At 45.6% G+C, this 14084-nt stretch overlaps 1 protein-coding gene across 4 annotated transcripts in view; it reads left to right on the forward strand.

Moving 5' to 3' along the window:
* LOC140489299 (serine/threonine-protein kinase BRSK2-like) overlaps positions 1 to 14084 on the forward strand; it is a 189300-nt gene that overhangs the window by 101731 nt on the left and 73485 nt on the right. For 3 of the 4 annotated variants that reach the window (XM_072588690.1, XM_072588691.1, XM_072588693.1), the window contains exon 2: positions 3887 to 3981. In XM_072588690.1, coding sequence (XP_072444791.1) covers positions 3887 to 3981 — 95 coding nt within the window. Of the gene's footprint in view, positions 1 to 3882; positions 3982 to 14084 lie in introns of those variants that run through there. The other variant, XM_072588692.1, reaches the window with a different exon arrangement.

Here is a 14084-nt window from a genome sequence, read left to right on the forward strand (position 1 = left end):
TAGACTCCCCATGCTGAGGGACCAGCTGCATCTATTCCCTTTCGATATTTGATAGGTTTCAATGAGATCATCTCCCAATCTTTGAAAATCTGGAAAATACAGGCCTAATTTTAGTAGTTTACTCAATCTCACTTCATCAGACAGTCCTGCCATCCCAGGAACAAGTCTGGTGAACCTTTCTTACATTCCCTCTGTGATAAAAATATCGTCCCTGAGAGAAGGAGACCAAAACTACCCACAGTACTCCAGGTGGGTTCTATCCAAGCTCCTACACATTTGAAGGAAAACTTCAGTATTCTTGTTCTTAAATGCTCTTGTGATAAAGCCTAACATTCCATTCGCCTTCCTAACAGTTTGGTGCACCTGGGTCTATTTCTACTGTCTGGGACATTTCTATATCTATCCTATATCTATGTCAACCTTTTCCTCACCATCCTGGCTGTTTTAGTGTCTTTTTCCTTTTCGTTTGCCCCGACTGATAATTCGTTTACGATCTTCGCCCTCTGTCCTGCTCATCTTTTTTCTGGTGATTGGGGCTTCTCGCATGCTCTGCACCCGTACAAGGCGCGTTTCCTTATGTCAGTGAGCCCTTGCCCAGCTCCGGCCCATCTTTCTGTGAGTGGCCCGTGTGTTCTTCTGCTGCAGTCTCAGTGCATCAACCCTGCGGCCTTTCTGTCTTGACTTTAACTGAACACCAGTCGTGTGGGTAGTCAGCGCCTGTGATGTGCCTGGTCTTGGCTTTGTGTTCTCCGGGGCAGTGTCTGCAGCCTGCAGTAATGTGAGCCTGTCCTTTCCCATTAATTCCCTTCATACCTCAGAGTGGGCAGCTGAACTAACAGCGTCCTTGAACATTTCCTTTGCAGGACATTTTAGTTTCCCCGAACACTTGCTGCTCACGCTTTTCTGAAATTGTCCACAGGCTTACCCATTCACGATGGGGTTTTCTCTACCGAGATTGGGGATGGAGCTGCAACGCTGGTAGTGTAGCACCTTCTTAGTGCCAGCAGCCCTGCATTACATACAAGTCCCTAGAGAGAACAGTGAGGAAAAAAATCCACAGGAAATAATTCTCTGAACCAGGCCGCAGTCAGCCATGATCTCATTGGATGGTGGAATAGGCTTGATGGCCTACTCCGATTTCTATGTTCCAGAACTGCCCACAACTTTGTGGGATCTTCTTGTTCCTCTTCAGATGAACCAGAAGTATTTATTCCATGTAAACCAGATTTTCAACTGCTTTCTCAGCCTGTTTACCTTCTTCAATTGCTTGAAACATTGAGTCAGAGGGTCATACAGCACGCTAACAGACCTTTCAGTCCAACTTGTCTACACCGACCTGATATCCTAATTTGACCCAATTTGCCAGCATTTGGCTCATCTCCCTTCCTATTCATGTACCCATCCAGATGCCTTTTGAATGTGTTTGTACCAGCCTCCACCACTTCCTCTGGCAGCTCGATCATACATGCACCACCCTCTGTGTGAAAAAATTGCCCCTTAGGTCCTTCTTAAACATTGATGCATTCTTTGTTTTAAAAACGTTTGGACTCTGATGAGGAGATCTGTGGGCTCTCAGTTCGCGCTGGGGGATTGAGTATTGATTCTTCTGCTATTGTTTTGCATTTTGTAAGCACTTTAGACACAGCAGTACTTGTATGATGATGGTGATGCTGCACCTGCAATGTATTTGCGGTTTTATTTGCCTTTTGCTTTTTAGTTTTGTTTTGTCCAGCTCTGTGCGTGCCTTCAGCATTGTACGTAGAATGGATTTTCTATTTTCCATTTAAGAGATGTTCTGTTGACTCCGCTGTTGCTAATTTCAGCCCACTCCCATTATCCTTTGATTGAATGACATGCTTTTTTTCAGAATGCTGCATAAAGGTGTCACCTGACAGGTTATCAAACTTCAAAAAGTATGAAGCAAAATCCAAAATTGCTGGAGAAACTCAGCAGGTCAGGCAGCATCTGTGGAGAGAAAGCAGAGTTAATGTTTCGGGTCTAGTGAGCTGTTCTAAAGAAGGGTTACTGGACCCGAAACATTAACTCTGCTTTCTCTCCATAGATGCTGCCTGACCTGCTGAGTTTTTCCTGCAATTTTGGATTTCCAGCATCCGTAGTAATTTGGTTTTACTTTTAAAATGTGCGATCCTGACCTAAGTAGCTGCCTGCACAGCAGCTGAAAGGCATACCCAACATGTGGAGAAACTCCATCATCTTGCATTTGTTTTTTTTTCTGTGGGTAAACATGAATCGCTGAATTGTATTACATCTGCCACTTCTCCCCTTGGTCTTCAAGAATGTATCGCTGCTTCCTTTGTTCTAGTTTCTTTTTAAGAACGATGCATAGTGGTTGCTTGTACTAGCAATATGTAAAACAAGTGGATTCCTTTTACTGTACGTCTCTGGTGGGTTTGTTTACAGCTGAAGCCCATGCGTAGAGTACAGGAGATCTCTAGACATGAGGCTGCTACAGAGTGACCATGGCCTGTGATCCATGCATTACCATCCTGAGCCTTGGTCTGCATATTGAGGTTTTGAAGTGATATTACACCTTTTCCTTTCTCTCTTCACATCTTACACTGACTGTTGCTCTATTTCTCTCTATCCCATGCTCTCCGACTTACATTGACATCTGATCACTCTCTCTCTCTCGGCCTCTCTCTTCTTCTCCCTATTACTCTCATTCTCTCTCCCACACTCACTCAGCTCTGGTTTTTCTCTCTTTCCTTTTCCCGTTTTTATCCCCAGTCCAGCACAAGTCTGTCCTTTCAGGATAAATGTACAAACATATGAGTAAGGAGCATGAATAGGCCACTCAGCCATTCAAGCCTGTTCTGCCCTTCAATAAGCTAATGGCTGATCTGATTTTAGCTTCAGCTGTACATTCCTGCGTGGTTCCAATAATCTTATATCCTCTTAGTCATCAAAAATCTATCTACCTCTGTCTTAAAAAAAATTTGAAGATTCTGCATCCACTGCCTTTTGAGGAAGGGAATTCCGAAGACTCACAAACCCGCTGAGATGAAACAAAATGTTTCTTCAGTTCTGTTTTAAGTAGACTACCTTTTATTTTTGAAAAATGACCCCTAGTTCTAGATTCTCCCACAAGAGGAAACATCCTTTTGACATCCACCTCGTCAAGTCCCCTCAGGATTTAATATGTTTTGATTACTGATTTTGATTTTTATTATCACGTGTACTCAAGTACAAAAATATAGGAATACAATGAAAAGTGTTAGGTACAAGTACCTAGTTACAGAATCTTAAGAGCAAGATAGGAAGAAAGAACAAAGTTAAATATTGCAGTATTTATAGTATCATGTAAAACATAATGAGATATGGTTAAAAGATACACATTGCAGACCTTCTTAGTTTTAAGTAGAAAATAAAGAAATAAAGCTGCAAGTCACCTCTGGCTGTAGAGAAAACAGGCCCAGCCTCTCAAGCCTTTCCTCTTGAGGCAGTCCACTCGTTCCAGGGATTAGTGTAGTAAACGTTCTCTGTACAGCTACCAATGTGTTAACAACTTTCACGAGATATGGTGACCAATTTTGTACTCAGTATTCCAGATACTGTCATCAACAAGCTGTATAACTGAAGTATAACCTCGCTACTCTTCAGCTATGGGAGAAAAACTGGGGGTGGAAAATAAACAAATCATTCTTGAGTGGAAGGAGTTTGTTCTGCTTCTCTTTGAATATCTGTGCAGCACAGGTGCTGAGAAGTTGTCACCCAAAATGGTGGAGGACCATCAAGGAAGGCCCAAAGCCTCTTGGGTACTGGGAGGACCAAAGTCCATTCATTGTCTATCCCAGAATCCTTGAGGAGCTAAAAAACAAACCAAGATGTTGTTTGTAATGTATGCTTACCTTGTCTTTTGTTACAGGGCTGGTAAAGCTGGGGATTCACTGTATTACAGGACAGAAGGTTGCAATAAAGATTGTGAACCGGGAGAAGTTGACTGAATCGGTCCTCATGAAGGTGAGAATTTCACACGCTGTTCCTTCTGAAGTTGTTCACCTGATTTTATTGGGCAGGAGAAGGTCTTTGTTTTGAGTGGTGACAGTCTACAATGCAACAGAGTGTTAGGGTGGAGACTGACGCAATCGTGGCTCTGTGTTGATTATCTAAAGACAAACGTATCATAGAATCCCTACAGTGTGGAAACAGGTCATTTGGCCCAACAAGTCCACACTGACTCTCCAAAAAGTATCCCAGCCAGACCCATTTCCCTACCCTACACATTCCTGAACATTATGGGCAATGTAGCATGGCCAATTCACCTAATTTGCATATCTTTGGATTGTGGGAAGAAATTGGAGCACACCCACAACAGATACAGGGCGAACGTGCAAACTTCACACAGACAGTCATCCAAGGCTGGAATCAAACCCGAGTCCCTGGCGATGTGAGGCAGCAGTGCTAACCACTGAGCCACCGTGCCACCCCACAGGACAATGTGGAAAAGGGCAGGGAAGAGATGGGTTCACAAAGGGCTATCATGGTCAGGGTGGGCTAAAAGGCCTCTGTCTGAGCTGTAACCGATGCATGATTAATTCCGAAACAAAACAGAAGTTGCTGAAGAAGCTCAGCAGGCCTGGCAGCAGCTGTGCTGAGAAATCAATTAACGTTTCAAGTCTGGTGACCCTTCCTCAGTTCTGAAGGGTCACCTGACCCAAAACATTAACCCTGATTTCTCTGCACAGTTGCAGCCAGACCTGCTGAGTTTTTTCAGCAACTGCTTTTTTTAAAGATTAGATTACTTATAGTGTGGAAGCAGGCCCTTCGGCCCAACAAGTCCACACTGACCCTCCGAAGACCCACCCATTCCCCTACATTTACCCCTTCACCTAACACTATGGGCAATTTAGCATGGCCAATTCACCTAACCTGCACATTTTTGGACTGTGGGAGGAAACCGGAGGAAACCCACCCAGACACAGGGAGAATGTGCAAACTCCACAGTTGCCTGAGGCGGGAATTGAACCCGGGTCTCTGGCGCTGTGAGGCAGCACTGCTAACCACTGGGCTACCAAGCAGTGTTTCTGATTTACAGCATCCGCAGTTCTTTTCATTTTCACGATTTATTCCTTCCAGATTTCTTTCTTTCCCGGCTTTATCTGGAGCGGAGTAAACTTGAGAGAAGGTTTATAAGCTCCACTGAGTGGATAAGCTAATTCGTCTGGGAAGGGATTATTGATTTAGGATTATCACTGAGGGAGGCAGGAGAGTTCAAGCAAAATGTCTTGGCTCAGAGGGTTGGTGGAATGTGGAATGCTTTGCCACAGGGATTACTTAAAGTTGAGGCATCTTCTAAGTGAAATTGGATAAATGTTTGGAGCAGGGACAGGGCTGTGGGGGAGAGGCAGAAACATTGGCGGAACAAAGAACAAGAGCTGACGCAGACGGCCAAATGGACTCCTCTGGGTAGCAAAAGAAATCCAGGTTTTCCGGGCAGATGTGCCCTCATAGATGGCCATGTACAGTCCAGTAAAGGACATTCTTCCTGCCTGAGCCCAAATTTGGCTGGTTATTCGACCAAGTGTCACAGTCAAAGCCACATTGAATCCAAAGATGTACAGGTTAGGTGAATTGGCCGTGCTATACTGCCCACAGTGTTAGGTGCATTTAGTCAGGGGTAAATATAGGGTAGGTGAATGGGTCTGGGTGGGTTACTCTTCAGAGGGGTGGTATTGACTTGTTGGGCTGAAGGGTCTGTTTCCATACTGTAGAGAACCTAATCTAAGGTCAAACAGCCTGTGTTTTATTTTACTTACTTTTCCAATCAACCTATTCAGAGATGTTATTACACACCTCTGGAGCAGGTGGGACTTCAGCCCAGGCCTCCAGGGTGAAGAACACTGTCACTGTTCCCCAAGTGCCCCCAGGCAGCCTGTGTTTGTTGTTCATGTCTGGTTGAGCTTTGTTAATGTCTTTATTTAGAGTTAAGAAGAAGCACGTGATGGCTAATAATTGTCTGAGTGCATAGGGGACACCTGTAACATTGACGGGGGTGGAGGGAGCTGTAAGACTGAGTAGTCAATAAACTCTACCCATTGCGCTTTTGTGGCACAGTGATAGCGTCCCTATCTCTGGGCTAGGAGGATCAGGTTCAAGTCCCACCGGTTACAGCGATGTGTTGAAACATGTCAAAACAGCATGGTTAATAAAAATGTCCAGTGGGTAATGGGAGGAGTTCAGACTTACTGTCCTGCCTTGGATCCAGACTGAGTTCATGTTAGGATGGTTTCACTAACTCACATGATAATCTATAGGCACTTGTAGTGCAGTGGTAGTGCTCCTACTTCTGGGTTAGGAGGCCCATGTTCAAATCCCACTTGCTCCAGAGATGTTTCATATCACACCTGAACACGATGATTAAAGTATAAATATCGAGGAAGATATAAGGCAGCCTTAGCATCGCTGTTTGGGTTAGATTTGCATTGTACATTTGGCTGCAGATTAATGATGGTATTCCTGGAAGGCATCTGGATAAGGCAGTAAGATATAGGAGGAGAATTAGGCCATTCGGCCCAGCAGATCTGCTGTGCCATTCCATCATGGCTGATAATGTTTCTCAATCCCAATCACCTACCTTTTCCCCCATGACCATTGGTTCCCTCACCAATCAAGAACCTCTCTATCTCTGTCTTAAATACACTCAATGACCTGGCCTCCACAGCCCTCTGCAGCAATGAGTTCTATAGATTTACCACTCTCTGACTAAAAGAATTCCTCCTCATCTCAGTTCTAACGGGTTGTCCCTTCACTCTGAGGCTGTGCCCTCAGGTCCTAGTCTCACCTAGTTGTGCAAACATCTTCTCCATGTCCACATGATCCAGGCCTCTCGGTATTCCGTAAGTTTCAATTAGATCCCTCCCTCCAATCCTTCTAAATGCCATCAAGCAGCCAGAGGAAGTGGTGGAGGCTGGTACAATTACAACATTTAAAAGGCATTTGGATGGGTATATGAATAGGAAGGGTTTGGAGGGATATGGGCCGGGTACTGGCAGATGGGACTAGATTGGGTTGGGATTTCTGGTCAGCATGGACGGGTTGGACCGAAGGGTCTGTTTCCATGCTGTACATCTCTATGACTCTATAAGTACAGACCCAATTGCTTCTCACACGACAAGCCCATCATTCCTGGGATCATGCTTGTAAACCTCCTCTGAACCCCCTCCAAGGTCAGTGCATCCTTGAGCCTAAAACCGCTCACAATATTCCGAATGTTTCTGGAAGGCACAGTGCTTATTATAGAGAGTGCAGGAGGGGTGGTGTGGACTTGGGGGAGTCAAACCCCTTGTGCCCCTCGCCTCCAAAACAACAGCCTGTTAAGGCCCTCAGGGATCTTGTTCATGAATAAGCTGGGTAAGGAAGATTAGATTAGATTACAGCGTGGAAACAGGCCCTTCAGCCCAACAAGTCCACACCGACCCGCCACCCACCCATGCCCCTACATTTACCCCTTACCTAACACTACGGGCAATTTAGCATGGCCAATTCACCTAACCTGCACATTTTCAGATTGTGGGAGGAAACTGGAGCACCCCCACACAGACACGGGGAGAATGTGCAAACTCCACACAGTCAGTCGCCTGAGGCAGGAATTGAACCCGGGTCTCAGGCGCTATGAGGCAGCAGTGCTAACCACTGTGCCACTGTGCCGCCCACTAAGGCATGAAGGGAATTTTCAAAATGGGAAGTGAGCTCAGTCAGTATTTAGCTGTTGAGAGTGATGAAGTCGGGTGTTGTTCAGTACGGATAAGGATCCACAGGGAAGAAGAAGCTGGAGAGATGAAATGCTTGAGGGAGGTCTGGAAGAGTCAGCGGAGAAAAATCCTTCCTGTTGGTGCAGAGACAGAATGAAAGATTGAAAGCGAGTGGCAAAAGAAGCAGTGGAGGCACCAGCAGAAACATTTATTGTGTTGGGAGTCACTGGGATGCATTGCCTCAGATTACAGCGGAAGGGGGAATGGGATTTTCCATCCAAAAAGGGAGGAGGCGGAGAAAAGGCATTGAGTGCTTTGCTCCTTCAGAGAACCAGCCAGACACAATGGGCTGATTGGCCCCGTGCATGTGGAATGATTGAGACGTGGAGCTCCACCTACCTTCCTATTGACTATCTGCCTACTTATCTGCACAGCAATGAATATCTGTAGCCCAGCAAAGCAATGGAGAGGCGTGTCATGGCTGCTGCCTGCCTTTCAGCAGGAGTTCCTTCCAACTGGAGCCGCCATTGCTGATTACCATGATTGCTTCCAGCCTAATTAGCTGAGGTTGGAGGTCAATATACTGATATGGATTGAGGATTGGTTATTGGAAGGAAAACAGACGCAACAATTGGATAAGTATGTGAATAAGAAGCATTTGGAGGGATATGGGCCAAACACAGGCAGGTGGGTCTAGTTTAATTTGGGAACATGGTATGTACTGGTTAGATTGGTTTACATACGAGGAACGTTTGAGGACTCTGGATCTATACTGGAAGGATTTTAGAAGGATGAGGGGGGAATCTAATTGAAACTTAAAGAATGCTGAATGGCCTGGACAGAGTGGATGTTGGGAAGATGTTTCCACTGGTAGGAGAGTCTAGAACCCAAGGGCACAGCCTCAGAATAAAGGGAAGACCTTTTAGAATGGAGATAAGGAGAAATATCTTCAACCAGAGAGTGGGAAATCCTTGGAATTCACTGCCACAGAAGGCTGTGGAGACCAGGTCAGTGAGTCTATTTAAATCCGAGATAGATAGGTTTTTGATTGTCAAGGGGATCAAGGGTTATGGAGATAATGGGGTTGAGAAACCTATCAGCCATGATTGAGTGGTGGAGCAGACCCAATAGGCTGAATGTCTGAATATCTGCTCCTATGTCTTACGGTCTTATGGACCGAAAGGTCTATTTCTCTGTGTACGACTTTATGACTCTAACTGGGTCAGAGGATGCAAAGAGGCTTCCAAGGGGATGTTGACTGAGTGAGTGAGTGTGCAAGAACTTAGTTGATGGCACATAATTGAAAATGCTAAACGGGAGCTGTTTTCCCTGGTTGGGGAGTTTAGAACAGGGCTCAGAATCCCAGGGTAGACGACTCAGAACTGAGAAGAGGAAAGATTTCTTCACTCAGACCAATGGAACTGTGGAATTCTCGACCACAGGAAGGTGTGGAGGCCAAGTCACTGAATAGATTCAAAAAAAGAGATGGATAAATGTTCAGATTTTAAGGGCATCAAAGGGTATGGGGAGGCGGTGGGAATATGACATTGAGTTGGAGGATCAGCCATGATCGTATTGAATGGTGGAATTGAGCCATTCTGCTCCTAATTTCTGTAATATGGATAAGTGGGAAGCTTTGCTGTTTAATAGGAGGAATGGGGGCACAGAGAATTTATTTTGAATAGAATAGAATATTTTTTATAGTCAAGTACAGGAGTACAATGGAAAGTTTACAGTGTTGCCCCACCTGGCGACCTCTTAAATCCTGTGTACCTCGGTACAGATCTTAGACACAAAATAGAGGAATGAAAGGAAAGAGTTCCATTACTTACAGTTATTCATAGTATAAATTAGGAAAACGAGAAATAAAGTTAAAAAGACAAGCATTTCCAGAAAAGGCCCTCCACACTGGGTTTGTAAGCTGCTGACCCTCCCACACCAGACCCTGATCCAACAAGCATCCCCGCTCCACTTAAGTTTCCAGCCCACCAGCCATCTAACTGGGGAGAGATCGGGAAATGGTGATATCCAAAGGGATCTGCATGACTTTGTCCCTAAATCACTGAAAGATCATCTGTAAATGCAGCGAGTAATCAGGAAGATAAATCAGGAACTTAATCGCAAGAGGATATGAACACAGGAGTAACAATATCTTGTTTCATTTGTATAGTGAGATTTAGTGAGACAGCACCTGAAGCATTGTGTGCAATCCAAAGCCCCTTACCTCAGGAAGGGTACACTTGCTGTAAAGGAGGGACAGCAGAGGTTTCCCAGTCCAATTCCTGGGGTGACTGAACTGTCCAAGAGGAAATTTTGAGGAGACCAGGCCTGTATTTTCTACAGTTTAGAAGAATGAAAAGTGATCAAATTGAAACCAAATTCTTTCAGGTCTCACTCGGGCAGATGCACAAAGGATGTTTTTGCATTCTGCGGGTGAGGGAGGAGCATCTGCAATCAGTGTACATGGTCCCAGAATAAAGACCGTTTAGGACTGAGGTAAAGGTGAACTTCTTGACTCAGAGGATGGGTGACTCTTTGGAATTCTAGCCCAAGAGGCCTGTGGAGGCTCGGACATTGAACGGATTCAAGGCAGAAATTCATCATCATCATGGAATCCCTACAATGCAGAAGCCGTTCAGCCCATTAAGTCTGCTCCGACCCTCTGATGAGCATCATCAAACCTTCCCTCCAACCTTATTCCCTGCGTTTCCCATGGCCACCCCACTTAGTCTGCACATGCCTGGACATAATGGGCAATTTAGCACGGCCAATGCACCTAACCTGTACATCATTGGACTGTGGGAGGAAAATGGAGCACCTGGAGGAAACCCACACAGACACAGGGAGAATGTGCAAGCTCCACACAGGCAGAATTGAGAAATTTCTGGTGATCAGTGACATTGATGGGTTTGGGAAAATGGCATGAAGAAAAGGTGATCTCGAATGGTGGAGCAGGCTCAAGGGGCTAAATGGCCTGCTCCGACTCCTATATTTCTCATTGCATTTACCTTTGAGGATAGCGTCATCGGGACTCGGAAATTATCCAGGCATTGGACTCCTGACTCCAGAGTGAAAATTTGGCCAAGGCTTGTGACTGGAACCCTACAGATCACTGTCGAACAGGGCAGGGGTTTTACCTCTATGTCCCCTCAGGTCTCTCGCCATCCATGGATGGCTTGGGCAGGGAACTGGGCACTTACCTAATGATGCCATGTTCAAATGGTTTGATTGGGGGTGGGGTGTTGATAGGACTTGGTTCTGGCTGCCCTTTGCCCTTTTCCCTTTGGTCCTCCATCTTTTTGCAGCAGCTGAATTCAGGAACTTAGCACGCAGTCAGTGCCTGGAGCTGTCGTGTACAGCCTTCCCGAATACTGTGCCGCTCAGTTCTGACTAATTGTGCTGCTGACTGATGGCATTCGTTACTCAGGGACAGATGTAGGCCCCTGCTCCATCCTTCAGTTAGATCATGGCTCCTCAACACCATTCACCATCTGGTGTTCCACGTCAGCTCTTCCACACAGTCTGGAGTGCAGAGCATTAACACTTCATGTGTGACACATTAACAAGATGACTGTCCCTCAGGCATAGCTCATAAGAGGGGTATGTTTGCGAATGAGTCCACAATGTCTATTACTACTTGCCTCTCCTCCTACGCTAAATCAGATGTGCAGCTAGGACTGGACAACAATCAGGGTTTAGGTTTTGCAGAGAGAGACACTAACCATCTCCAACAAGAGAGAATTGAAACATTGCCTCTGATCTTTAACAGCATTGTCATCACTGAATCCTCCCATTATCAACATTCTGGAGGTTACCATTGACCAGAAACTGAACTGGACCAGCCACATAAATACAGTGGCTACAAGGACAGGTCAGATGTGAGTAATTCAATGGGAAATAACTCACATGCTGATTTGCCAACGTCTGTCCACCATCAACAAGGCACAAGTCAGGAGTGCAATCCCTATTTGTCTGGTTGAGTGCCAATCCAACAACACTCAAGAAGCTCAACATGATCCAGGACAAAGTAGATTAATGTCGAACACGGCAGGAGTTTTACCTCTGAGTCCACTCAAGCCTTTCACCATCCATGGATGAGTTGGCAAGGAACTGGGCACCTAATGAACGATGCCGCATTCAAATGGGTGGTGATTTGGCACAAACGTCAACCACCTTCAGCTCTCACTTTCTCCACCATTGATGCACATTGGTGGCAACGTGCAGCATTTAAAAATGCAGGGCAGGAACCCTATGGATGGCACCTTTCAGACCCGCAGCCTCCACCATCCAGAAGGACAAGGGCAGCCATTGTGCGGGAACACCAAAATCTCCCCATTCCTCTCCAAGCCAGACACTGTCCTGACTCGGAATGATAATGGTCATTCTCTCACTGGCGCGGAGTCAAAATGTGAAAGCTCCCTTCCTCACTGCACTTGGGTGCCGCAGAGCACTTCAAGATGGTGATTCCCTACCAGCACCCTCTCACGGGCAATTAGAACATCAGACGGCAGTCTTGTCAGTGATGCTCAAAACCCACCAATGAATTGGTGATGTGCCCATTCCTGTGCCACCCCAGCACGGGGTAAGGAAAGGATAGCACTGTCATGGGATCTGTCCGTGGCTTGGCAAGTTCCAAAACTCCACAACCTCCCCTAACTACAGCAACAAATGCTTTGCATTTATGTAGCGACTTTGTAGTGGTAGAAACAGCGTCTCCCAGGAATCAAGATGAAATTTGACACCGGGCCATTCGAGAAGGTTTTAGCAGCAGAGGTGACCAAAATCATGGTCAAAGAGTTTGGTTTTAAATGTCACCTTAAAGGAGGTGGACTGCTTCAGGGAAGGACTTGGGGCTTGGGTCACTGAAGGCGCAGCTGCCTCTACCTTCATTTTGTTTCCTCCCCTATGATGGTTTTGTCTTCTCTCTCATTTTCCCTTCTTCCTGATGAAGACAGTAATACTTGGAAAAGAATGTATTGGTCTGAGTTTGAAATCATCGATCGCAGCATTGGTTTTTGGAGGATGTAGAGTGGAAAAACAAGGTGATGTTGTTCAAGCTAGATGCTTGAGCTTCATTGGAACTGCACAGCAGACCAATCTCAGTGGGAGGGTAAGACGGAGAATTAAAATTACAGGCGACCAGAGACACGAGCCTTTGAGAGAAAAAGGAGAAAAGGTCTTACGCCTTTGGGATTCAGTGGTGCGACCACCATGGCAATGCCTCAACCAATAGGGATTGATTTGCCAACCAATCAGTACCCTTTCTCAATTGTTCAGGAGGTGAGATTCTTGCTTCAGGATTCCCAGCTGAAATAACTCCACTGGGGCAGGTACCCAATCACTCAGTCACCCTTTATTTACACAGGTACAGTATATGGATTCAGACCAGCTAGCTCAGAGACATCCCTAGAGTAAGGAGAGTCCCTGAGACTCCTGTTTCTTTTGTCAGTCAGGGCGCCCTGATCGGACCAGTTTAACAGCCCCAATCAGGGAACTGGTACTCAATGAGATCTAACTGACCTACCTTATTCCAATCACTACACTAGCCTTCTGACGTGTTCTTGCAGCCGCAGTGTTTATATGGCCATTCCAACTCAGTTTCTGGTCAATGGTAACCCCCAGGGTGTTGATAGTGGGGCATTCGGAGAAGGTAATGCCATTGGATGTCAGGGGAAGATGCTTAAATGTTGTCTTGTGGGAAATGGCTGTTACTTGTGAAGAAATCCAGAAGGGGGCATCACTCGACAATCTGTGTGGTTCCAAAGAAAAGACAAAATACCTCTGGAATCTGACACTTTCTTTACTAAAAGACTAATGTGGATCTATCGGAGGTATTGATTTTTTGTAGGATAATGTTAAAACACTAAAACTAAGAGCAGGAGTCGACCATTTGGTTTCTCAAGCGTGCCTCATAATTCCATACGGGTGATTTTCAATTCCACTTTCCCACTCTGTGATCTTCGATTTCCTGAGAAACCAAACAATTCTAGATCTCAGACTTATTTCCTCAGTGACTAAGTATATACTGCCCTCTGGGATAGAGCGTTCCAAAGATTCACAGTGGTCCGAGTGAATCCGTGTTTTTTTTTTATTATGTCAGCCTGAAATAAACAGCTCTTTGTCCAAAGGCTTTTACTCATAGGATGAGGCATCGTAAGCAAGGCCATCTCTAATGTTCGCCCATCTCTAATGACCCTTGAACTTGTGAGAGCATTTTAGATAAATGCGAGGTGTTGCATTTTGGGAAAGTAAATCGGAGCAGGGCATACAGTTAATGGTAAAGTCCTAGGGAGTGTTGCTGAACCCTGGAGTGCAGGTTCATAGCTCCTCGAAAGTCGAGTCGCAGATAGATAGGAAAATGAAGAAGGCGTT

The sequence above is a fragment of the Chiloscyllium punctatum genome, chromosome 18 (genome assembly GCF_047496795.1).
Source record: "Chiloscyllium punctatum isolate Juve2018m chromosome 18, sChiPun1.3, whole genome shotgun sequence".
Lineage (NCBI taxonomy): Eukaryota > Metazoa > Chordata > Chondrichthyes > Orectolobiformes > Hemiscylliidae > Chiloscyllium > Chiloscyllium punctatum.